We start from the raw sequence: 26,836 nt of genomic DNA on the forward strand, positions 1-26,836 counted from the left end.
CACATGTGTCAATGAGGTTTGATAATTAGTCAAACGACACATTGAAATTGACTATTGAAATACACTATACATATCATTTGAACATATTACAACTGCAGCATTCACATTAACATAATGTATGTGTGCGCATGTGCATATATACACTTGACTTGTTCTGTTCAGTTTAATTTATATAATGCCCAATCACAACAAATGTCATCTCAAAGCACTTCACAGATAAAGTCTAATTCAAGCCAATTAGAGTCCAATTCATTAAAATGCTATCATAATCCAATCAAATGTGATTGGCTAAGGAAACCAACAGATTGCATTGAAACTTCTCTTTGATTTTATCCCCCATCCTGATTGTGCATAAGGTGAAGGTGCAAAGAATAAACTTCCTTTTAACAGGAAGAAATGAAAGAAGAAACTGCATGGAAGAGCCTTGTGTCTACTAGCGCAGGTTTTTCTAAGCTTTTTCTGCTAATTTAATATCTGCTGCTAAGAAAGTGATTGAAACTCATCCGTGGGTGAAACCTGTTGTCTAGTGAAACCTGTTGCATTTGTGTTTATGCATTTGTGCATAATGGTCTCGGATGCGATATCAGAAATCAATCAGAGTAATCGGGGGCTGTGAATGGCTAGTCACTGCCCTCTCTGAAACCACTCCTTGGTTAACTCTCAGTGGGTGGTCTCAGCCCAGTGCAATCTGCTAATGCGCAAACTGCCAAGTCCAATTGTGAGCATCGTACTTACACAGTAAGGGGTTATGGCTAAAGCGTCAGCCCTCGTTTGAAGACATTCTTGGGTAAAGACTGATGTGTCTACCTGCGCATGTCCAGCGAGAAAGGCCACTGAACAAGGCAAACCTGTCCTACTTGCCATATCCATGCCACTCTTGCCCCACCATCTGTTTTTTAAATGTGCCTCAATCCCATTCCTGTATTCTCTGGCTTGCGTAGAAGGTTTCACGCAAACAAATGGTACCGCAACTTTAATAACCTCCGTTCTCTAAAACACATTTCATTCTGCGACATTCCCTTTGGGGCTATGGAATTGCCTATCGGCAGTGAACAAAACAGACTTCATTACTGCATATGCCAACCACCTGTCACTTGACATCCTGGCTCTCACTGAGACCTGGATTAAGTCCAAAAACAATGCTACCCTGGCTGCACTTTTGACCACCACACATTCTCCCACATCTGGGACATCTGGGCAAGGTGGTGGAACGGACCTGCTCATTTCCAACAAATGGATATACAAAAAAATGAAAAATCTACATGGTTGTCATATATCTCCCACCAGGACAACTCTGTGACTTTCTAGATTAACTAAACACCTTGCTCTCTTCCAGCCCTGAGCATGACTGTCCCATAATGGTCCTTATGAGGACCAGTTGTAGCTAATGAGCTACAACTGGACCGCAGTCCTCCAACTCACAAAGCTGGCAAAGAGCTCGACTGGACTGTGCCAGACCCTCTCTGTCACACTTCTGCCCTTTTCTGACCACTATTTTATTCACTTCAGAGTGAGTCTCCCGGGATAATCCACCCCTATGGTTTCCCTCTGCTGCAATCTCGGTAACCTGTCGCCCACCCACTTCTCCTCCCTTGTTGCCTCCGCTCTTCTGACCTCCAGCACATTCTCCTCCCTTGAGGATAATGATGCCATGGAGTCCCTCTGCTCTACACTGAGCTCTTGTCTAAATAGTCTGTGTCCTCTATCCACCAAACCCGCTTGATCCTCCCAGTCCCATCCTTGGCTCAATGATACCCTCCGGTCGCTGCGCACCAACCTCAGAGCTGCTGCAAGGAAATGGCACAAATCAAAAGATCCTGCAGATCTAACGAAATTCCAGACACTACTGCCATCATTCTCAGTCAGTGTCACTGATGCTCTCCACATTGACAAGATTCCCAGTACTACTGACACCCGGAAACTATTTTCCACCTTCAAAATTCTACTTAACCTTCCACCTCCGCCACCTGCTACCAATCTGATGGCAGACACTATTGCCTCATTTTTTACTGACAAAGTGGCAGCTATAACCAAACAGTTTAACGAACTGCCCTCACCCAAACCTTCTCAAATCAAGGGTGCCACTAACTCAGCATGCAGAAGTCCTACAGCATAATTTTTTTCATTTATCTCTCTCATTGAGATCAGTGTGTCGAAACTTCTCATATCTAGCCGTCCTACTACACGCCTGCTGGACCCTGTTCCTACTAATCTACTCCAATTCATAGCTCCTACGGAAACTGCAGCAGTCACACATGTGATTAATGCTTTACCAACATCGGGTACATTTCCTACCACATTCAAGCAAGCTCGGATAACACCAGTGCTCAAGAAACCTTCACTCCCTCTGACTCAAGTGGAGAACTATCGCCCGTTCTCTCTCCTCCTGTTTCTGTCTAAGACCATTGAAAGGGTGGTCTTCAAGTAGGTCACAGAATACCTCTCACAAAACAACCTCCTTGTTTACAATCTGGGTTTAAAAGTGCTCACTCCACTGAAATGGTTTTGTTGGCTGCGACAGAAGTTTTAAAAGAAGCCAGAGCAACAGCTAAGTCCACAGTACTTATCCTGCTCAACTTATCGGCTGCATTTGACACTGACACCACCTCACTGGGTCAGACCTCCGATCACTTCTTTTCATACCACTGCTATGACGATAGCCAGCTCTATGTGTCATTCCCACTTGACGACCACATGGACTCAGCATGGATCTTGGCCTGTCTCTCTGACATATCGAAATGGATGAAAGCCCATCACCTCCAACTAAATCTCTCTAAAACTGAACTGCTTGTCTTCCCAGCCAAACCAACCACACAACATCCAAACTGAATCCCTATCTGTTGCTCTGTCAATGATTCATGATTGATGACCAGCTGACTTTTAAAGATCATGTTGCCTCTGTCACTCGATCATGTCACTTTGCATTGTTAAACATAAGAAAAATCAGGCCATACCTAACTCAACACGCCACCCAGCTCCTGATGCAGTCTATGGTCATCTCCCGCCTTGACTACTGCAATGCTCTCCTAACTGGTCTCCAAGACTGTGCTGTGAAACCTCTGCAGATGGTCCAGAACGCAACGGCGCATCTGGTCTTCAATCGGCATAAAAGAACACACGTCACCCCTCCGTTCGTTGAGCTCCACTGGCTACCTTTTGTCACCTGCATCAAATTCAAGTCACTGGTGTTAGCCTAATGGAACGGCTCCCATCTACTTGAATGCTCTTGCAAAGGCTTACGTCATGACTAGGTCACTCCGGTTGTGAAAGGATTGTTGTCTAGCAGCGCCTACATCACGCTCAAGAAAATACACGAAGGTGGGATGATCTACTGAGTGCGACTAGAACAGGGGCGTCCCTGTCTATCTTCAAGAAACTCTTGAAGACCCAGCTCTTCAGAGAGCATTTCCTACCCTAGCACTTACCCTGTACTTCCCGACCCTCTCTACGGCACTCTCTTTCTGTACTTCCATCTATGTCGGCAATCTATTTCTACACTGTCACCCCTGGCACCTCTGACAGAGTCTGACTTGTGGTTTTCCTTCTATGTAGCTAATTATTAGCTTTGATGTTATCTGCATTGCTATATCCTCATTTGTAAGTCACTTTTGATAAAAGTGTCTGCCAAATGCTTAAACAAAAACAGGAAGAAACCTCTGGCAGAACCAGACACAGGGAGGGTGGTCATCTACCTTGACTGGCTGGGGGTTGAGAGGGCTAAAAAGAGGGGATGACAAGCACCAGAAACCTGCTGACACAAGTTAATGTTTGATCGCGGAAATAAATGATGTCGGCCAGAGACAACTTCGCCATCAAGTTGCGACCAAATCTGCAATGGCAACAACTCCAAAAAGAAAGATCCTAAACATATTTGGAACAGGACACGAATGTAAGTTTTATTTTATTTTATTTTTCTTTCTTTTACAATGCAAAACTGTCTCTAAAATTTGCTATTTGGTGTGAACCAAAGGGGAACTATAAAAGTCCAGTCACTTTTGCGCAGTTTTGCTAAACCACCTCCTGGCCATGTGCATTTGTTTACAACAGAGCCGGCGAGTAATCAATTAAAAGACCGGTAGATGACATTTTAAGCTATGTTGTTTTATATGTGACTTGTGGTACTATCTGTGAGCTACAACAGTAGACCTTGCATGAAAGTGCACCGTTTTAGCTGTGGGGAGTAATAGATAGTAACAAAGTAATAAATACCTCTGGGGTAAGTTGAGACACCTGCCCCATACACTAAATAATTTAATTATGTGTGTATGTCGTAATTATTACATCACAATTAAATATGTTTATGATTAAAACAAATACTTTCCCCGAAAACAGACGCAATTCAATTAAAGTATAATATAACTGTGTTGATTTAGTGATCTTGACAATGAAAAGTGAATCTTACCCACTCTCTCCTAATTGGCATGCACCCAATTTTATTTTAAAATGTCACACTGTGGTTGACACTCTTTTCAGACACTCTTTGACGATGTCAGCCCCGACAGAAAGAAGTATCCACAATGCTGAAATGTGTAAACTTACTGTTTCTGAAGAAGACTTATGGACAAATATTTGTTTTATTGATTTTCCAGTGTGTTGTCAGTCTATTATCATTGGTTTGCTTTATTTCTCATTTTGCAGTTAGGACTTGTTCTGAGTCAATTATTATTTTTTTCCCCTTTTTTTTCTTTCACCTTGCCTTGCATGCAATTAGTGGCATTGCACACAGTGCACCTCCTCATATTTGCTATATGAGCATGCATGACTTGACAATGGCTTTGTTGCAGTCCGAAACGTCAAATAAAACTCTTTGCATTTGGAGTTGAGTGTGCGGCGTTCTCCCTTTATCCATATTTGCTCCTTCACCAGCACCTCCATAAACTGTGGTGTGCGTTACTTTCACTAAAAAAAACCAGACAGACTAACACAAGTTATTGATACCTCAATAAATTGCACAGGCAGTTACAATTTCAGTACACTAAATTACTTGTCAAAACACTTAAAGGTTTTTGACAACGCTTGAGTTGATGCCGTTTTATATGACAACGTTTGAGCTGATGCCGTTTTAAATGACAACGTTTGAGCTGAAGCTGTTTTAAATGACAACGTTTGAGCTGAAGCCGTTTTATATGACAACTCTTGAGCTGATGCCGTTTTAAATGACAACGTTTGAGCTGAAGCCGTTGAGTCTGACATTTGTTTTTATGAAGCCTTTTCGTGCGAGTGTGACACCTTTTCATCTGAGGAATGACGCTGAAGACTGATCCTGAGGATGTCCTAAAATGTACACCGTACAGGAGGATAATGTTAGCATTAATGAATCAACTCCCTCTAACTTTTAAAATGTTCGCATTCCTAGACCCACAGGCAGAGGAGAAGGAGTGGCAGCTATCTTCAAATCAGGGTTACTAATCAGTCCCAGACACAAGATTACTTTTTACTCTTGTGAATCTCTGAGTCAAAGTTTTTCCCAACCAAAGTGGAAATCAGAAAAACCTCTTCTACTTGTTGTGTATTGTCCACCTGGCCCTTATTCTGAGTTTCTATCTGAACTCTCAGAGCTTTTCTGAGTTAGTGCTGAGTATAGATAAACTCATTGTAGAGGGTGACTTTAATATTCATGTAGATATTGAAAATGACAGCCTAAATATTAACTTTATTTCTACATTAGATTCTACTGGATTTTTTAAAAAGTGTTCACAGACCTACTCACTGCCTTAATCATACCCTTGATATTATGCTGATTTACGGCATTGAGCGTGAACAGTTAACAATATTCCCTCATAACCCTGTCTTTTCTTGCCATATTTGATAACTTTCTAGTTTACATTTCTTAACTTGATAGCTTCTGAGAAGAAATTTACATACACTTTTCAGCACTGTAGCAAGACTAACAAATATTCCGAACTCTGATGAGCCATGTATTCCTTTAACTCTCAGTAGTAATGATTTCTTGAGCATCTTTACCTGTAAAATTGTTCATCAGAGAGATGAACTATAGTAGTCTCATCAAGTACAACAGCTTTAGAGTGTCTTTAGAGCAGTGTTTCTCAATTCCAGTCCTCATGACCCACCGCCCTGTGTGTTTTCGATGTTTCCCGCCTCCACCACACCTGATTCAAATGAATGGCTCCTTATCAGGCCACGGCAGAGCTTGATGACGAGCTGATCATTTGAATCAGGTGTGGTAGAGGAGGGAAACATCGAAAACATGCAGGGCAGTGGGTCATGAGGACCGGAATTGAGAAATACTGCTTTAGAGTGTCTTTAGAACCTGATTTTTATTTAGATTGTTTCTGTCCAGTTGATCTCTCTGAGCTAACAACAGCAAGAGTCTCTTCTAAACCATCAACTTGTATTTTAGACCTAATCCCAACCAGACTGTTCATAGAGGATTTCCCCTCAATTGACACTTCCATATTGGATCTGATTAATCTGTCTTTGTTGACAGGATATGTACCTCAGACTTTTAAGGCTGTAATTAAACCTTTACTTAAAAAACCTACTCTTGATTCAGAAGTGTTGGCTAATTATCAACCTATATCCAATCTCTATTTTTTGTCTAAAGCTGTCAAAAGAAAAAATAGCTGCAGCTCAACTTTATGATCATTTACACAGAAATAATCTGTTAGAAATGTTTCAGTCAGGATTCAGCACAGAAACAGCACTGGTGAAAGTTACCAATGATCTCCTCTTAGCCTCTGATAGTGGACTTGTGACTGTGCTTGTCCTGTTGGATCTCAGTGCTGAATTTCGTACAACTGATCACAGCATTCAATAACAAAGATTTGAACATTTTATTGGAATTAAATTAACTGCATCAGGCTGGTTTGAGTGATTTATCTGATAGATTCCAGTTTGTTCTTGTAAATGAAGAATCTTCCTCACACGTTGGAGTAAGTCATGGAGTTCCTCAGGGTTCTGTGCTTGGAACGATTCTTTTCACTTTATTTTCACACGCTTATATATTTATATATTTGGTAACATTATTAGACAGCATGGCACAAATTTCCATTGCTATGCTGATAATACGCAGCTGTACTTATCTATGAAACCAGATCCCATCAAATCAAATTTTATTTATATGGCACCTTTCATACTTTAAAAGCAACACAAAGTGCCTCACAGAGGCTAAAAACAACTGATAAAACATGCCAACCCTCCCACCACCATAAATACCCAGAGAGACCCCAGCACCCCTGTCAGTGGACCAAAAGCAGATCCCAGCGTGGCAGGCCCCCATGAGGAAACACTGGAGCTGAAAACTGAAAGACTAAAGCAGTAAAATAAGATAAAAAGGTGTAAAATGAACAAAATAGATCAAATGCTTTTCAGCTCATATATTTAAAACGTCTGACTAAAACATGGAGTTAAAACATATAAGCCTTCAGCTGATCCAAAATGCTGCAGCCAGAGTTTTGAGTTTCTTCAGTTTTATCTTCTCTTCAATGGATCTCTGTCAAATTCAGAATAGAATTTAAGATTCTTCTCCGCACATTTCTCTTAATGACCAAGCTCCATCATACCTTAAAGATCTTGCAGAGCCTTTAGTTATCAGGCCCCTCTCTTGTGGAACCAGTTGCCAGTATATGTCTAGGACGCAGACACCATCTCAACCTTTAAGATTAGGCTTAAAACTTTACTTTTTTTTACAAAACTTCCAAAAAAGGAAAGTTAGGGATGGCTCAGGTAACCCTGAAAGATCCCATAGTTATGCTGCTATAGGCCTAGATAGCTGGGGGACCTCTCACAATACACATTTTATTCACTCTGTTCTATTTTTTCTCTATGTACACATAACATGCTGCTGTCATTGACTTGTGCTTCTCTTTCTCAGTCGGTATCTCTGGCCTGGTGTCATGGTGTTTGTTGTCCCCTCTTTTCTGTCCTCTCAAACCCTAGCTGATCGAGGCGGATTGTCACCTTTCCTGAGTCTGGTTCTGCCAGACGTTTCTTCATGTTAAGAGGGAGTTTTTTCTTTCCACATTCACATCTTGCATGATCAGGACAAGGGACTGGATTGAGGAGAAGTACACTGTTATGTAAGAAGCTCCAGAAAGTGCAGGTTGATGCCTCCACAACCACCTGGAGTACTGACTACTGATAGTCACAGACCGCAGTTTGTGAGACTGAAGGGTTCTGTGTCTGAGAAGGTGGTCAGCAGCACAGTAGCACCACAGGGGAATGTACTCTCATTGTTTGTCTTCACTCTGTACAACTCTGATGACTCTGCAGTTGCTGGGTGTATCAGTGATGGACAAGAGTACAATGACTTTGAGGCATGGTGTGAAAATAATCATCTCATCCTATACACAAACAAAACAAAAGAGATTATTCTAGATTTTAGGAGTAAACCAAATACTGTCTCCATCCTAGATGAAAGGGTGGAGGTGGTTGAGGAAAACAGACACCTGGCAGTTTACCTGGACAGCAAAATGGACTGGAAGGCTGTTTACAAGAAAGGACATAACAGACTGTACTTCCTGAGGAAGCAAGGGTCCTTCAGTGTCTGCACCAAAATATTGTAAATCTTCTAGTATGTAATGGAGAGTGCAATTTGCTCTGCAGCCATATATATATATATATATATGTACATGTATAAAATGAGAGATGAACAGATGGATTGAGGCTTCATCAGCATTATGAGGGTATTGTAGTGAAGAGAGAGCTACAAAGGTGAAGCTTTTGATTTACCATCTACAATTCTTACACTCAATGATGGACACAAGATTTGATTGAAAGAATGAGCTTGCCGATAAGACTTTGATATAGTTTCTGAACATGCTGTCAGTTTATACTAACCATATGTCTATTATTCAAAATCTATACATTTTTTCTTCTTTCAAATCAAGGCAACTGAATTGAGAATATTTGTTTGCCTTTCACGGTTGTTGATGCTCACATGTGCATCCATGGCAGTCCTGAAACAGTAGAGCTTCCTTGCATGAAAAATCAATTTTCTAAAATACACATACCGTGTACATGCAAGTCTCCACCACGGCAGGTTCAGGGGTCAAGCATGGGAAACATCGGTTGATGCAACGCTGAAGAATATCAATATCAGACCTGTCTGTCTGTTGGTCTCTCTTATCTGGATCGGTCTTGCTGCCCATGTGGTAGCATATCTGCACACAGGTGACAGTGTCAGTATTTTTCATTTATAAAACAGTAAGTTTGCCAATTCATCCTATCTAACAGCATTAGTTACATAACTTTGTTTCCATAATAATGCCATTCAACTCTTATTGTATTTCATGATTTAAAAAAAGTTCTATTCAAGTTTCCATTCTATTTAATACTTGATATGAATTATATTGCCACGGCATAAGTTGTTGCTATAGATATGTGTTGTTATATATAGCTAAGAAAATAAAATAAGAATAACTGATGATATCTGACAATACCTCATGCTGTGTTGGCAGATTGCAAAGGTGAACTCTTTCAGTAGACAAACTCAAAGCCAACAGTTTTTAAAAAAAGGGACAGAACAAGCAGCACTAATAATTAAAAAAAACAGCTTTCACAGAAAAAGCTCAGTAGAAAATCTCAAGAATATAAAGAAAAGACGCCCTGTGATAGACTGGCGACTTGTCCAGGGTGTATCCTGCCTCTCGCCCAATGACTGCTGGGATAGGCTCCAGCCCCCCGGTGACCCAACTGACGGATTAAGCGGGGATAGAAAATGGATGGATGGATGAAAAAAATTAAACAGGCAGGTGCACCACAAGCATTCTTCTTTATTTACCATGATTGATTGAATATTAGAGATGCGTGATATGTCATGCAGTGACAAGTGTTAAGATATGTGTCTCCACCACTTGTGTAGGTTCTGACTGCCCACTGTAAAAAATCCACTCCAAACTTCAAAAGGTGCATCTATTTGGTGCTCCTGATCCAACACTACAGTCTCACCAGGAAACTAGCGTCACAGCGGGGAGTTCCCCTCTCTATACCCTGGATAGATTGTCAATCTATCACAGGGCAAACTTTTGCACCAATATGTACACATGGTAGAAAATGGTGTTTTTTTTACTTTTTTCTGAGTTCTGCTTTTAAAAAACATCTTAGCAGATGTTGTATACATTCTGAATGGTCCATACACTGAACCCTCTTGTGAATAATGAAAAGAGGGATGACCTTGTCGCTACCCTTTTCAAATTTCTCCAGAAGTGTGACTTCTTGATAACCCACCATTTTGCCAAAAATAAAACATCAACCTCAGGACAAATTCCACTACTAATCTCATGCTGAGATAGGACGACTGATTTCTCACAGTTCACTATGAAGCAGTGTTACAGTGTATACGATTCAAAGAGTTATCGATAGTCTTAGCCCCATTTTTAACTGAAAAAAATAACCCTATGATTCTCAACATGTATTGTAATCAACATATTCAGACCTCACATATTACTTTCAGGTAATTTTCTGCAACTTTAGAGATATGGTTTAAATGAGTTTGTACCAGTTTGACCAGAAGGATGAAAATAAAATACACGGAATAGGCCTTTACTGGAATGAAAGGGTGAAATGGAGATGATAGATAAGTCATACTTGTAACGTGCAGAAAAGGAAAAATTCAACTTAAATAGTATTACATGACAGAAATGGCATGCAGTGACAGATTTGGCCTTGGATTTTAGTTAGTAATTACGTCAAGATGTACAGTGTAATCTTGATATATCTTTGCATTTCTCTTTATGACTGGTGTTTGTGGTTATATACGATAAAACCTTTTGCTGTTTGTTAAAATTTTGCTAACTGCTTTGTACTCCTGAGGAATCTAATCTGAAAAACTAATCTGTTATGCAATGTTCTATGTGAACATTACCATTAAACACAATTCAGTAAGAACATAACCACACACAAAGTACATTATGGCTACATGCCTCTATCTTCTCTCTGTCAGTGCAGACCGACTGGCATGTCTTAGATGCCACAACAGCCGAATCATCAGAATGTATAGAATAGAATAGAATATGATTTCTTTATTGTCATTGTACAAGTATAACGAAATTAAAAAAACACAATCCCTTTAAAGTGCATTGTTAATAAATAACAAAAAATGAAAATAAATAAAAAATAATGCATAAAAAAACACGAGACAACATACAATCAACATAAAAGAAAAACATTTTGCAGTATTGCACGACTCATTAACAGTGGTAAGAGATAAGAATCTCGTATTTTTGCTGTACTTAGTGAAGTTTTGGCTTTAGCATAAAAACTGTTTTTTAGCCTGTTTGTCCGTGCTTTCAGTGAATGTTGTGAATGTTGGTAGCCTTCCTGAGGCAGCGGGAACTGTACAGATCTTCCAGGGTGGGGAGAGGGCAACCGATGATTTTTTGGGCCGTGTTGACAATTCAATTCAATTCAATTCAATTTTATTTATATAGCGCCACATTACAACAATTGTCATCTCAAGGCACTTAAGTAATATAGTCCAATTCAAGCCAATTCAAGCCAATTGGAATTCAATTCATTAATTGTACCACTATGACAACCCTCTGGAGCGCTTTCCTCTCTGTCACTATGCAGTTGCTGAACCACACACACATACAGTACGTCAGGATACTCTCTATGGAGCAACGGTAGAGGGACACCAGCAGTTTTTGATTGAGGAAGTTATTTCTGTGTACTCTCAGGAAGTACAGTCTCTGTTGTGCCTTCTTGATGGTGGTTGTGGTGTTGATGCTCCAGGTGAAGTCCTCCTCTATGTGGACACCCAGATAGCAGAAGTCTGTCACCCTCTCCACCTGTTTTCCCCCGATGAACAGGAGCCAAGTGACTGTTTTGCTTTTCCTCCTGAAGTCTATGACCAGCTCCTTGGTCTTGGTGGTGTTCAAGACCAGGTTGTTGTCTGAGCACCACACTGACAGCTGCTCCACCTCGTCCCGGTAGGCTGACTCATCCCCCCAGAGATGAGCCCCACAATAGTGGTATCATCAGTGTACTTTATGATGGTGTTGCTGGAGTGGGCAGGGGTGCAGTCGTGAGTGTACAGGGTGTAAAGTATGGCGCTCAGCAAACATCCCTGAGGGGAGCCGATGTTCATGCTGAGGGCTGGGGAGATGTGGTGGCCTACCTTCACCCTCTGGGAGCGGTCAGACAGGAAGTCTTTGATCCAAAGGCAGATGGAGTCGGATATTCCCATGGAGCCAATAAAGAGAAGCTAAAACTGGAGAAATATGATCTCTCCTGTTAGTTCTCATCAGAATTCTGGCTGAGAGGTGGCAGCTACTGAGGTGAAGGTGTAGTGAGGCAGCAAGAGTAGTGTGGAGGAAGCAGCTGTGGAGGGAGCAGCCGCAGAAATGAAGGTGTGGCTAGGTGGAGGGGGCGGTTTAAAAAGGAGCAGCCAAAGAGGTGGAGCTGCATCTAGGCAGAGGAGGCAATGTGGTGGGAGCAGTCGCAGAGATGGAGATGGAAGAAGCAGCAGCAGAAGTAGAGAGAAGAAGCCACACTGTCAAATCTGTCATAATTTTGGTTGAAGTTATTGGCTCTGTCCACATCACCTTCCACAGAGTTCTTCAGCTTATAGCCAGGGATGGTCCTCATCCTCTTCCACATCTCCTTGGTGTTATTGTTCTCCAGCTGTCTTTCCACCTTTTTCTTGTACTCAACCTCAGCTCGACTCAGTGTTTTTTTATGCTCCTGTTGTACAACCCTCCGCTTTTCCTTACCCTAATCCTGGAACGTCCTCTTCTTCTGGCTCAAGAGGCCCTTCATGAGTGGTGATTTGTTAGGATAGCACCATACAGTCCTAACTGGAAGCACAGTGTCCCTACAGAAGTTAATGTAGTCTGTGATGGTGCTGACACTACTGTCCAGGTGCATGTCCATTTCCTGCTCATCCAGCAGTACACCCCATTCAGTGTAATCAAAGCATTCCTCGCCTCTGGTGATCACCTCCTAAAAGATGTGGTGGTAACAGGAAGCTTCTGTATACAAGGTCTGTATGTGGGCTGGATATAGAACATGCTGATCAGATCTTTTCAGTGGTGGAAGAGACACAGCCATGTCACCCTCCTTTACGTTGGCGTAGAACAGCTCTTGTGTCCACACGTTGAACAGTCTACATACTGTACAAAGCCAGTCCAGCAGGACAGAAAAACATGATTGAAATCACCTGTGACTGCGATGAATGCATTGGAGGGCCGGGTCTGTATCCTAGCAACAATATCATGGATGACGCCATACCCAATCGTACGTACCGCCCTTGGTGGGATGTAAACAACAATGATGACTATGACTATCACCAACTAAGAGCAGTTCAATGTCTGGACAGCATACGTTCTCCTTAACAATTACATTTAACTGGAGATAATTGTAGATAGGTTAACCAGAAAAAAAACAGTTCAGGCCATCTTTCTGATATTTTGTTAAAATCACCTTTAACAAAAGCCTTTCCTGAAAAAATATTACATTTTACTCCATCTGTCTTTGTCTCCCAAGGACTTGCTTTAATTGCTCCATTCCATCTGGTTTAATCCTCTCACATTCCAGCTAGTTATACAAATGTTGTTGTTAATAACCATATTTTGGATTTCTTTTGCTTAATGAAAGTACAGTGTGTTGGTCCCCCCAAAAAAGATAAACAATGAAAAAGAAAAAAAAATCTTAAAAAACAATTTAACAAAACCCTGAACAGTATATCCCAGCTGCTTTGTCAAAGGTTTTCCCAAAACAAAACACATGAACAAATCTGTTAGTTCTAACCAAACACATTTGTTTGTCTGATCCTTAAAACATGGCAATGAAGCAACATGATGTGAGCACCTCTACGTTACTTTCATTCAAAGCCGGCTCACTAAAAATATAGGAAAAGAAAATAAGCCGACAAGCAGTTCCATGTCCATCATTCTAAAAGTCCCATTTCGGAACAGCCATCGGCTGCAAGTGTAGGAATAATCTACAAGTGCGAGTGAACCATAAATTCTCAAAATACCTCAAAATTCAATTTAGAGCACATTTTAGAGAATGTCAATGTTGCTGTATGCAATGTCTTTATATGTCTTTAAGTATTTATATGTCAGGGTCTCTAAAAATTTAGCAGTGAGATTTCAAACCAAATAGAGAAATGTTTAGATTTCTGAAGCAGTTGATGTTGGCCTGATGATTTGTATTTTCCACCTTAGGGACCGACTTGAAGGCATCGGTGACTGTCAGATGAGCAGGGTACTGACACTCACAACAGAGATTCATTGCTTTTAGCTGGGTCTTCACACTCAAAGCGCTGCTGCCATTGTCGGGTCCCTGCCAAGATCAGGAAAGGAGTTGGCTTGTTGATAACCATAACGTATCTCTTTGACCTTGAGTAGCAGAAATGGTCTTCTCTCTGTCTCTTTAGTTTAGAAATCTCATAATGACTACTTGGGGTGGAGGAGTGATGTGGGTTTAATTGTCTCAACTTCCCAGGTAGGCCAATTAGTTTAAGGTTGGACCGTCTTCTATGAACTTCCAGCTTAATTTATTTTATTTTATTTTTTATTGTGAACTGTCTCCAGAGTATTTTCAAAATCTTTAACTTTATGCTGTAGAGAGATAATCTCATCCTCAATATGGGAGATCCTCTGCTCAACTTCTCCAATCCTTTTGGAACTAATTGTCATGTCTGGTTTAATGCCTCAAATCAAATGTCACTGGTTTGTTTAGAGTTCTCCTTCAGGGAGTGGGTGGTATTCAGGATTTTGCCATTGGTTGACATGCTCCTGGTAGTTCAGTTTTTTGCCTCTTTTACGTCTTTAGCTTGGTGGCAAAGCATGTTTGCACTATCCATTTCTCTTTGTGACAGATGATTTGGTGACTGCTCATTTTTCCTATCTATAGATGGCATACCCCATTCTCTGGAGTGAGAATCTCTAATCTCTAATTAATTAGATGGCATACCCCTCAAACCCCAGCTGGTCGAGGCGGATGGCCACCCTTCCTGAGTCTGGTTCTGCCAGAGGTTTCTTCCTGTTAAAAGGGAGTCGTTCCTTTCCACAGTCGCCTCAGGACGCTCAGGACGGGAGATTGGACTGAAGACACATTTCGGTGCAATCTGTTGGTTTCCTTAGCTGGGATATTATTTTTTGAATTGCCTCCATATGAATTAATTGGATTATGATTACAATGAATTGAATTCCAATTGGCTTGAATTTGACTATATTACTTAAGTGCCTTGAGATGACAATTGTTGTAATCTGGCGCTATATAAATAAAATTGAATTGAATTGAATTGAATAATCTCTTTTAAGATGCAAGTTTATGTCTCCACTAAGTTGTCTACGTTGTTGTTGCTTTTGATCCAGAAATGTATCTGTGTTTATCCAGAAGTCTGAAAGACAGCTGAGCCCTAATGTCTTAAATGTAGCACCCCATAACTGGCAGTAATCTTCAGAGCTTTAATTTGTACTAACCAATCAAGACCAAACAGTAAATAAACTTTTCTTTTCCTCAAATAGGTGAGGTCCCACACTACACTCAAATCCTTTGTTAGACAGAAACTAATTAAGACTATAAACAGAACCTTTAATAGTTAAACTAACAACAACTAACAGTTAAAAAACATGATAAATAGTTTCCTAAATAGAATTTGGAAATCATAAACTCCAAGATAATTAAAATAGCAGAAGTGGCAGATTATGGATGATGATGAAATATAAACAATTATGACCATCTAGGTCTTCCTCATAATGTGAGCAGTAGCTTTCCTCAAACTCTGACTCGTAAGGGCATGGATAAATAAAAAACATCCCATAGTGTTCTGAAGCATTTGGTACCAGGATATTGGGAGGAGATCATTTGGGCCCTATGGTTTGTGCAGTGGGTAATTTGTGGATTGAGTTTGCTTCCCATAGATCAGGGGTGTTAAACTCCGGTCCTTGAGGGCCGCTCTCCTGCAGGTTTTAGATGCTTCCCTGCTTCAGCACACCTGATTCAGATTAAATGGATCTCTTCAAAAGAATGTTACATTCTGCACAAACCAACTAATGAGGCATCACTCTGAATCAGGTGTGTCGGAGCAGGGAAATAGCTAAAACCTGCAGGACAACAGCCCTCGGGGACCGGAGTTTGACATCCCTGCCATAGATCAAATCCCATCTGCAGAATATCTGGGAAGCTTGGAGGTCAGGTTAACAGCTAAGACTTGTTGCTGTGATCTTTGAATCATTCTGAAGCAGTTTTTATGAGGCCCACTGTTTTTCTTTTGGGAGACGCCCCTACTGTGGAGGTCTGCTGTTGTTAAATGGGGGGATTTTACTACTCTAAAAGATGTTTAGGTAGTTGGTTAGTGTCAAAGTATCATCCATGTGATTGTCAAATGCAAGTTTTTCCAGTAAAAAACTGCACTGTAATATTATTATCCAATTTACTTGTTGGCAATTTTTTTATTGTTGTGGCTGAAGTTGTAAAGTTGCAAACTGAATGCAAAAGAAGATCACTTAGCCCACCCTTTCAAAAATGTAAGATAAACTATGGTAGTTGCTTAAAATACCTGCTCTAGATTCAGTAGATTGATTTGTCTGTTCTGACTACCTAAATGAAAGGAGGCCCTTGATCTCTGTAAATATGAATAGCTTGTTTTAAGCCAACAAAATTACAACAATTTGTATTTCCCCCTGATCTACTCTAATGAAATCAGTCACAGATATCATATTGCAATTCTACCAGTAGATTGTAACACTATAACTTTTCATGTGTTCATGTTAACTTTTCAACTTTTCTTTTTTAGTAAAAAAACAAAGACAGGTCTCTTTTGATTTATAGAAAAATCTATATCTACGTTGGAGTGCACACCATAAAAAATGTGGCTACTTGAAAGTAAGAAAACAAGTGTTCTTATGAAGAAATTCTCCAGTGTGTTCCTGTGCCTTATAGCAACCTGTGTTTGGATAGTTGAACAGAAAAAGCAACTATTTGTTTCAAATCAGGTTAAGTTTACTTTGTATAGAAAAATGGTTCTCTTTTCTTCTTATCACACTGGAGCGTCTTATACTCTCTAATACCTTCATCATTCCTGGGTACTCATTGGATGGGAGGCCATAGATGTGTTCTTTGGACTCTTCACTTTCAGTCAATAGGAAGCAAGGAAAGTGGCGGTTTAAGGCATATGATCCGGGAACCTTCTCCTTCCAGTAGCACACATTGATCTTGATCACCTGCAGTGGCATAACCAGAAGAATCATTAGTACCAGCCAATTCCCCAGATATGAGACTTTCACTAAAGACCAAATACTAGACCAAATAAATAAAGCAATTCTGAAGCATAAAACTTAGTTCACATTATGTTAGCTGAATTTACTGATTTTTTCAGAATGTAACCTAACAAAAACAACTATAACCTAAGTCTCTGTAAAATAACTTTCAAATAAATGTCATGCAAATTTTGATAATTGTTGTGTGTTGACTACATTGAATAAGATGGATATAGTTTTACTTATGTCTAGCTACATTGTTAATTTTGTACATTTTCGTATTGTTCATCTGATAAATAGGACAACTTTTTCTGCAAGAAGCCCTAAACTTGAGTAAGTATACTCTGACATAAAATCAGCACCTTTGTATCAGCACAAAAAACACCCATAGTGGATAAACTTTAATATTAGCATGTAAAACACCTTCTACCCCATCCTTTTAGTGTAATGAACTAACAAGACATACATCCATCCATCCCCAAGTATCATAAAAATTCAGACAGAAGTGTTCTGGCAAGCTGTTGCTGTACTTGCTTTTCCACCAGTGCACTCAAGCATGGAATTCTCCAAGCCCCTAGCCTGCTGCTTGTCTGAATAATGAAATTCCAATATCAGCCCCAAATTCTGCATCCTTAAATTTATCTCCTTTTTTTCCTACCAATTTCTCCTTTCAGATTGTATGACAGATTGTAAAATGACTGACTGCTTTACAGTCTCAGGCCCCTAAACTATTTAAATGTGGAGGAGAAATAGGTCTACTTTTCTAGTTGTACATTTAAAGGGTAGCGCAGGGAAGGTACCAGTAGTGAAAAGATAGAGATGTAGCATTGGGTATAAAGCTGAGGCTTCTCGGCAGTGTCTGGTGACATGAAATACCAGTCTACTATAAAATCTGGGGTTTCACAATAGATTCACATTAAAACATATAATGTAGAATCTACTTTGTGTATTGGACATAATTTACATACATATATGTAAGTACACAAAATCTTCCCACAGATAAACTTGTAGATTGCAGACCAGGGTGTGCTTAAGGTAACACAATAAAGTGAACATATTATGACAAGACATGAAATCTTGTCATAATAATTTTCTTGCTGCAAGATACTTTGATGGATTGTGTATCGTTTTGATGGATTTAGATGGATCTAAAATTAAACTTCCCTGTTATAATATCTAATTTTACAAACATTTGACATTTGTGTCATTTTAAGCTGTCTTTTGACTACTGTTAGGTTAGGTGGGCATTCAACTTGCTTATAGCAATATGATTGCTATGGTGATCCTGATCTGTGACAATCTTAACCCAACAACTAACTGCAAACTCAACAAAAGCTTAAGGTAGCATTGGTAAAGGTTAGCATAACAATTGAAATAAATAGCACGACCTTAAACTGGAGTGAAGCACATTTTTGTCAATCAACCAGCAAACCTTACCAAACTAATATATATCTTGAAATTGATTGATCAAAAGACAGCATTAATTAATGGTAATGCAAGGTCTAAAACTATTTCCAGCTGCATTAAAGAAATTGGTACTGTGTATAACAGAATCAATTCTCTACATGCACCTCCCTAAAAAATGCAGCATAGAAAAGACAGAATGTTTCTAAAATAAAAATCTAATGCTACTGGTAACACTATTTTAATTAGCAATGGTGTTTATTTTGTATTTATAACGTTGTTAAATAATTTCTATAGACTACATACAAGCCATTGTTTTGCATGGACAAATATGCCTAGATTAGGCTAGAAACCTCATGCTTCATCAGATCATCCTGAAAATGTGATTGCAGCTATATATTATTTTATATATATACACATGTGACATAAAATTTGAATACCTCTAGTGGCAGCTGTAAGCCAGTTTGGACCAGCAGTCTATTGGCCCAGGGTCCAGCAGTGATCACCACACTTTTAGCTCGATAAACATGAGCAGAAGTTGACACTGTGACAAAAGGGCCAGGCTTGATTTCAGTTACCTTCTCTTTGTCTCTTATGACCCCACCCAATTTCTGAAACAGACCCTGGGAGAAGAAAGCAACAGTATATTTACAAATGAAAATAAAAAATGTATTTGTTTTCAAGAGTTTCAAACACAAGATGTCAAAGGTAGGAAATAAAACATGCAGAATTAGCAGAGAAGAAAATAAATTGAGATTTTTCAAGATGGCAAATGGTAAAGCTTTACACACTCTTGACTCTTAAACAGTTTCATGAGTTCATCACCTGTAGACAAGTCAGTTATTGTCGTAGCCAACTGAACAATCTTTCCAGTCCAGTAAAACAGACTTAAATATAAAAAAGCACTGCTTTTTCTGATCATCTTCTGTCTGTTGCTTTTCTGTATACTGATAGAGACCAGCAACAATTTATTCCTTAAAATTCATAACTAGAATAAACTATAATTAGATTCTAATTTAAGGCACTAAATATATTAGATCATCCATTTTTTGCATGCTTCCATCGAGTTAACCATTTACTACATGATCTCAGATGTTATTGTTATTAAGACATTGCCTCAAGTTAAGTTCATTGCCTCAAGTTAACATCACTGGTAATAGACATGAAGGTCAATGTATTTTCAATCAAATAATTTCAAACATAATGGTCAATTTTCTAAGCTTGTGTATTGCTCAGAAAAATCAACAAAATACTTTTGGAAGAGCCTTTGAAAGAGATGCCTTTCAAATGTGAGGAACACTAAAACTCATTGCATTTATACAACAGGCTGTTGTCTTTGATATTTGAATAGATAAGATTCATATTAATTGCACTAAATGAAATGGAAAGATTAAATGGAAAAAAAGCAGGTTATGACATTGAATTTCGTTTTGTGCACCTACTAGAATTTAGTAACTTTATAGGTAACTTTACTCAAATAAGCTAGAAGTAGATAACTAAGATACCCTGGCAGAGGCCATAGCATCCGATCCTGAAAGTAGCAAAGCTTATATTATTCAAGGTGCGAGTGTTGTACCTGTACAGTCTTGAGTGCACGGTCAGCATACAGGACTCCAGCACTTACATCGACCAGAGCGCCATCACCCTCAGTCAGGTTGACATTTGGGATATGTTTGCTGAAGTTGTCACGGGTCAGGATCACAACAGGAACCTTATTCTTTTGCAGTGTATTCTTAAACAGCTGGTAATTCTCACTCTTTTCTGGTCCCATAACCAGGAGTCCCGTTTTTCTGAGTGGACAAATCAGGGGTTATAAATGTGGCCTTTTGGAAAGGTGACATAAAAGCCTTACCATATCCATATGTCACAGCTATGTAATAATATTTCTACATTGAATGAGTAGTAAATAAGAATATCTAAAAAAATAAAGACAGCAAAGTCAAAATCAGAGTTTGGATACAGATTATCAGTTTAGCCATATTCTTAAAGGTATTTGTGTGAACACATCACAAATGAAGACTGTATGCGACCTCACTTATGACAATATAATACAATAAATAAGAAGATGTGAGACAGGCCTCAACTCTGACAACGTTCAAATCCAGGCTGAAAACACTTCTATTTAGCTGTGCATATGACAACTGGAAGTATCTTATCTGCACTCTTCGCTTTTAATTTAATTAATTGATTATTCTTTTTCAGTTTTATGGAATTATTTTATTTGCCTTCTTGTGATTTTATGTAGCTATAAAGCACTTTGAATTGCCTTGTGTACGAATTGTGCTCTACAAATAAAATTGCCATGCCTATTGCCTATATTACCAAAAGTACTCGCTCACCTGCCTTTACACACATATGAACTTAAGTGACATCCCATTCTTAATCCATAGGGTTTAATATGTTGTCGGCCCACCCTTTGCAGCTATAACAGCTTCAACTCTTCTGGGCAAGTTTCCACAAAAATAAAAGACTTATAAATAAATACAATAAGTTGGAATAAGGATAATAAAAGGAATAAGAGGAAATCTAAAAGTTAAAGTTAAACTAAAAGTTTGTTTCTAAAAAGTATTTAGACGGAACCTATCAAATTAATAAATAACAGATATCTTTCACACCAGCATAAAGCATCGTCGGACCAGGTGTCATCTGAAAATAAAAGATTCATAACTAGAAGCCTGATAAGGACCGGTGTGGTGATTAAAACAAAGAGCTCCAGCAATATCCCCGTTTTGCGAAAAAAGAAGCCATACCCTCATGATTGTCGCATTTTCTATGATATAAGAGCAAATCATTTCAGTGTGAAAGCCCAACGTTCTGCCATTTGTTGATTCCTAAACTCTATTCCCTAGTGTTCCATTTGCATTTGAGAAAAGAAGAAAAATCTAGTTTAGAGCAGGCTGCTCAATAATTACCCAACAAGAGCTGCCTGTGATCCCAAAAATACACACATGCTCACACAGACACAGCTGGCAAAGTCACAGGAGCGCACACACACAGATGCAGCCCCAGTTACACAGACAGATTGCTGAGAAAATAAAAGCATGCACACACATAATTACACGGTAAAGACTATACATATGCACAAAATACTGTATATTCTCATGCCAGTGTCAAAAGCAGAAACGCAACAAACCAGTAAGGATGTAAAAAACAGAAGTAGAATATTAAAAAGTGTGGCTGATGCTGGGTCTATCAACATGGGTAACTTAAATTAAAGTTGTAGCATCAAGTAGTTTGTCTGCATGAGTTACAGAAAGTAACTGCCAACATTTTCCTGGCGATAAACCTAATTCACACTATGTTACACACGATGCGTTGCATACTCTAGCATAACAAACCAGCAGCGTTCCGCAGCAACACCAGTGCAGTCCTGCTCTAAGATGGTGAAAGGAGAGAAGCCGCAAACACAGCGCGCACATCAGATGCCTCGTCTGCTTATGATTATTTATGGGAATTTTATGTACTGTGTGCAAAAGATTCCGACAGCAAAAATCTAACATTTCTGTGCAGAAATGTCAGCACGTCAATCTTGTCAACTTCTGATTTGAAAAGTTGTGTGGGGTTGAAAAATCTATCCAGTGTGAGCAAATATCTGCAAGTCCTTGACAACCAAAAAAAGTCATTAGGAAAGGGCAAGACCCCCTGCCAACAGCCCCAAACGATACAGATTTCCCAACAACAGGTAGAAAACAAAACCATTTTTATCCTTTGTCCTCCCATCTGGTCCCTGTGCATATCCATTTTGTATGATAGAATTTAAGGTCTAGTATAATTGATTTAATTGCAAGACACAATAAATCCGAAATCGCCTCCAAATCTGAGACTATGGTTCACAGCTGGAAGAGGGTGGAATGCTCTCTCCGGGTCAGGAATGAGATCCTTCCCCAAGTGGAGGAGTTCAAGTATCTCGGGGTCTTGTTCACGAGTGAGGGACGAATGGAACGTGAGATTGACGGGCGGATCGGTGCGGCGTCTGCAGTGTTGCGGGCTCTGCACCAACCCGTCGTTGTGAAGAAGAAGCTGAGCCAGAAGGCAAAGCTCTCTACTTACTGGTCAATCTACGTTCCCATCCTCACCTATGGTCACGAGTTGTGGGTAGTGACCAAAAGAACGAGATCGTGAATACAAGCAGCCGAAATGGGTTTCCTCTACAGGATGTCTGGGCTCTCCCTTAGAGATAGGGTGAGAAGCTCAGTCATCCGGGAGGGGCTCTGAGTAGAACCGCTGCTCCTCCGCATTGAGAGGAGTCAGATGAGGTGGCTCAGGCACATGGTTAGGATGCCCCCTGGGCGCCTCCCTGGTGAGGTGTTCCGGGCACGTCCCACTGGGAGGAGACCCCGGGGAAGACCCAGGACACGTTGGAGAGACTATGTCTCTCGGCTGCCTGGGAACGCCTCGGGGTCCCCCCGGAAGAGTTGGAGGAAGTGGCCGGGGACAGGGACGTCTGGGTTTCTCTGTTAAAGCTGCTGCCTACGCGACCCGACCCCCGGATAAGCGGTAGATGATGGATGGGTGCAAGACACAACACTATAATTTCCCTACCACCAGCCCTGATTATGTCATCATTACAGCAAACAGAGACAACTGATATATTTATTTTGGCTAAATAACTCTGAATCATATCTGAGGCAAGAATGGGAAGAGTGGAAACTATGGATCAAACTCAGTTCAAGGCTGCATATGAATCATCTCTCTCCCACTTCACTGTACCTTGTTATACAATGAAAAACAGAGCCATGAGGAGTATGAAAAATACTGGGATGAACTAACATACCAAAGACCATTTCTCATCCAACACAAAGATATCTATGTGGGGCCATAAGGTGCGGCAGCACCTGTCAAGCTCCTTAATGGCTTGCAAGAATGGTTCCAAATCCTGGATATTTGGGTTGGCAACAAAGTAGAGACTAGAGATGTATTGCACACTGTGCCTCACTGGAGGCGGTGGTAAAAGCCTTGAAATCGCTAACGGTGGGGCAAAGGCCTTCCTTTTTGGGGATGGTGGGATACAGCAGGCCCTGGATATGTTACTATGCAATAAAGACAGCTCCATTGAGAGCTATGCTACAGGCAGTGGGTCAAACTAATTACACAGTCCACCTGATATGGATGGAAGAAGCAGAGGGTGCATTCCAGGTTTTGACTAAATATACGCAGACAGCCCTGCACTAGCTAAACCAGAGTATGGTAAGGTGTTCCACCTTTTTGTTGTGACATTCTCATGGACAAGACAGAGGAATCCGGTAAAACCAAGGGAGGAGGGGTATGTTTCATGACCAACATTAATTGATCCAAGGAATATCTTAGTCCTGTCGCGTTCCTGCTCGCCCCAGCTTGAACACTTGACGATCCTCTGTCATCCCCTCTACCTGTTCACATTATCTGTTCACATCGGTCACCATTGTTGTGGTTTACATTCCACAACAAGAAGATACGGGCCTTGCTCGGGCTTTACTGCTTTATCGTGGCTGGGGATTTCAATATGGCTAATGTGGTAATGAGGCGTTAACATGCTGTATCACTGTTATTCACAGTACAAGGATGGCTGCAAAGCCGCATCACCACTGGCTTTCGGCAAAGCAGACCATACCGCCATCTTCCTCATGCCGGAATACAAAGGCTAAGAATGGTAGCCCTGTCAACAACAGAGGTCAGATGCTGGTCTGCCCAATCAAGAGGCCATACTGCAGGACATGCTAAGTGACGTGGACTGGGACATGTTTCAGGAGAGCTCAGGTGATGATGTCTGTTTACAGAAGTGGGTAAATGGAAGCTTATAAATTATATTGTCCCCATGGTGACTGTGAAGGCCTTCCCTAGAACCACGGCCTACACTGATGCTGCTAATGCAGACCCGCATACTGTCCATCTCAGAGCATGACATGAGGAGACTTGTGAACATCAGGAAGGCTGCCGGCCTTGTTGGAGAGGCCGACATAGACCACCAACATCTCCACCCTGGTGAAGAAGGTGAGGCAGCGCCTGTACCACCTCAGATGATGAGACGATCATCACTTGTTATGGCAGCTGTATTGTTATGCACAGAAAAGCTCTTCACAGAGTGTGCGTTCAGTACGAGATCAGCACTGCTCATCCTGCAGGAGATCCACACCAGGCCGTGCACGGCCAGAACCAGGAAGATCCTAAAGGACATTCACTACCCAAAAGATAACCTTGTTGAACCAACTTTCAACCTCCTACATGACACTCATGCCCATATTTCTGCTGATACAGGTGTGCCTCATTCCATCCACCACGGTGTGAAATGGCTTCCGACAAAAAAAAAATCCAAAAGGCCATCTGCCACCTTTAATCTCTGCAGTGCGCTAGATTCTTGCCCCTCGCAGGTCCACAGGGCAGCGACCAGCTCTCAAAACGCCTCATTATCTGCCACGTCCATTCTGATGAAATCCTTCTGTCAAGTTTGGGTAACTTGACTTGATTTGACTTGACAATGACAGTGAGGATTTTGCAGAGTGCATGGGGGAACCTGGAAACTTAATACTGAAGGGAGGTGATTAGTGACGGAGTGCAGCTAAGGGGGAAAGCACAGGTCAAGTGAATTAACTTAATGACAGGGCAAGGGAAACCAAAGGAAAACATGACAAAACCAACCGATGTGACAGAGAAGCTCTCATAGTCATTTTGTATTACCCTTTTATTGTCATTGTCATTGCTACCAGATGCCATCAAGAACATGCACGAGCTAGATCACTGCTCACAAGCTCAAGTTTTGAGGAAAGTACAGAAAGTTTGGTGATTCCCGTAAATGTCTGAAGTTTTTTACACATCCAATAGCTAAAATACCAGTGTCAGAGGGACCCTTCAGACACACCATGATGGACTATGTGGATATGTTGAATCGCGTGCAAGGTAAATGCTACATTTTGGTAGTAGTTTGTCGTTTTAGGCGCAGATTAGAACAAGAAAACAGGATCACTAAGAGGCAGCTAGGTTTCTCTGTAAAGAGTTTTTTCTACGGTTTGGCATTCCTGACTCTATTTTTTCTAACAATGGTAGGCATTTTTTATCAAATGTGATCTGAGAAATGTTCAAGCTGATAGGTGTTAGGTAAAGGTTTGATTGTGTACAGTCTAGGGATGTAACGATATGGAAAATTTGATATCTCGATTATAGTGACCAAATTATCACGGTTAATGATATTATCTCAGTATTCTTAATTGCTGTGCAAATGTCCAAAGAATACATACAATGAAATCATTTCATGAAATCTTGTGATTTTCTTATCATACTAAAACATTTGAAGCCAAAATATTATCAAAATGAAACTTTCACATTAAAGGGGCAAACAACTGGCACAGAAAGAGAGTTTATTTTGTAATTTGAAAACATTTTGTTCATACATAAGAAGTGTGTGTGAATGAGAGGAGTGCCTGTATCATAAAATGAGTGCGTGTTCTTGTGTGTGTGTGTGTGTGTTGGGCCAACACTGTGAGCAGTGAAGTAAATTAACACAGCGTTTTATTTTATTATTTTTAGTACAGACAGCATAACTTGCTGTCTATATCAACTCACGTTTTTAACTCGCTATTATAAATATCACCGTATGTTCTTCCTAATGTTAATGAACATGTTTACATTATTTTACACTGCTAGTAGACGTTTCATTTGGAGACACTTAGCTAACACGGCTAGTAGCTGCTCAGCTTGTAGCTGCTAAGTGTCTCAAAATGAAAACATTGTTCCATTTTAGGAGGATAGATACTGCTCGAAGCTTGGGAGACTTGGATAAGGCTGTTATTACATATCCCGATAATCCACCGAGATAATGACATTAATCTAAACATAAACGGTAATCTTTACTGCGTAAAATTTCACCGCACTTTACCTTAATACGGTAACCGTTACATCCCTAGAACAGAAAAACTTCTGTTTATGTATAAAGCGCCAAATCACAACAAATGTCATCTCAAGGCACTTCAGTGATATAGTCCAATTAATTAAATTCAAAATTAGTCCAATTTATACATACAGAGGTAATTCAAAAAACAATTTCCTAGCTAAGGAAACCAACAGATTGCACCGAAACTTCTCTTCGGTCCAATCACCCGTCCTGAGCATACCTGAGGCGACAGTGGAGAGAAACGACTCCCTATTAACAGGAAGAAACCTCTGGCAGAACCAGACTCAGGAAGGGTGGCCATTTGCCTCAAAAAGCCGGGGTTTGAGAGGACAGGAAAGAAGGAACAATAAACACCATTCAAAGAATACCTGTTGAGAAAGAGTACAACAACAAAAAT

The 26,836-nt window shown here is 40.3% G+C and overlaps 1 protein-coding gene across 3 annotated transcripts in view; it reads right to left on the bottom strand.

The window, feature by feature from the left end:
- The window catches only part of pipox (pipecolic acid oxidase), a 47,977-nt gene that overhangs the window by 14,241 nt on the left and 6,900 nt on the right, over positions 1-26,836 (bottom strand). For all 3 annotated transcript variants that reach the window (XR_011917165.1, XM_072393156.1, XM_072393157.1), the window contains exons 3-6: positions 20,152-20,365; positions 19,016-19,198; positions 16,983-17,135; positions 8,973-9,122 (exon numbers count right to left, since the gene is read on the bottom strand). Coding sequence is in view for 2 of the 3 variants with exons in the window: in XM_072393156.1 (XP_072249257.1) it covers positions 8,973-9,122; positions 16,983-17,135; positions 19,016-19,198; positions 20,152-20,365 (700 nt within the window). In the remaining variant the exon portion in view is untranslated. The remainder of the gene's footprint in view (positions 1-8,972; positions 9,123-16,982; positions 17,136-19,015; positions 19,199-20,151; positions 20,366-26,836) is intronic.

This window comes from Leuresthes tenuis, unplaced genomic scaffold, assembly GCF_036924035.1.
Source record: "Leuresthes tenuis unplaced genomic scaffold, fLeuTen1.0.hap1 SCAF_9, whole genome shotgun sequence".
NCBI classification, from domain to species: Eukaryota; Metazoa; Chordata; class Actinopteri; order Atheriniformes; family Atherinopsidae; genus Leuresthes; species Leuresthes tenuis.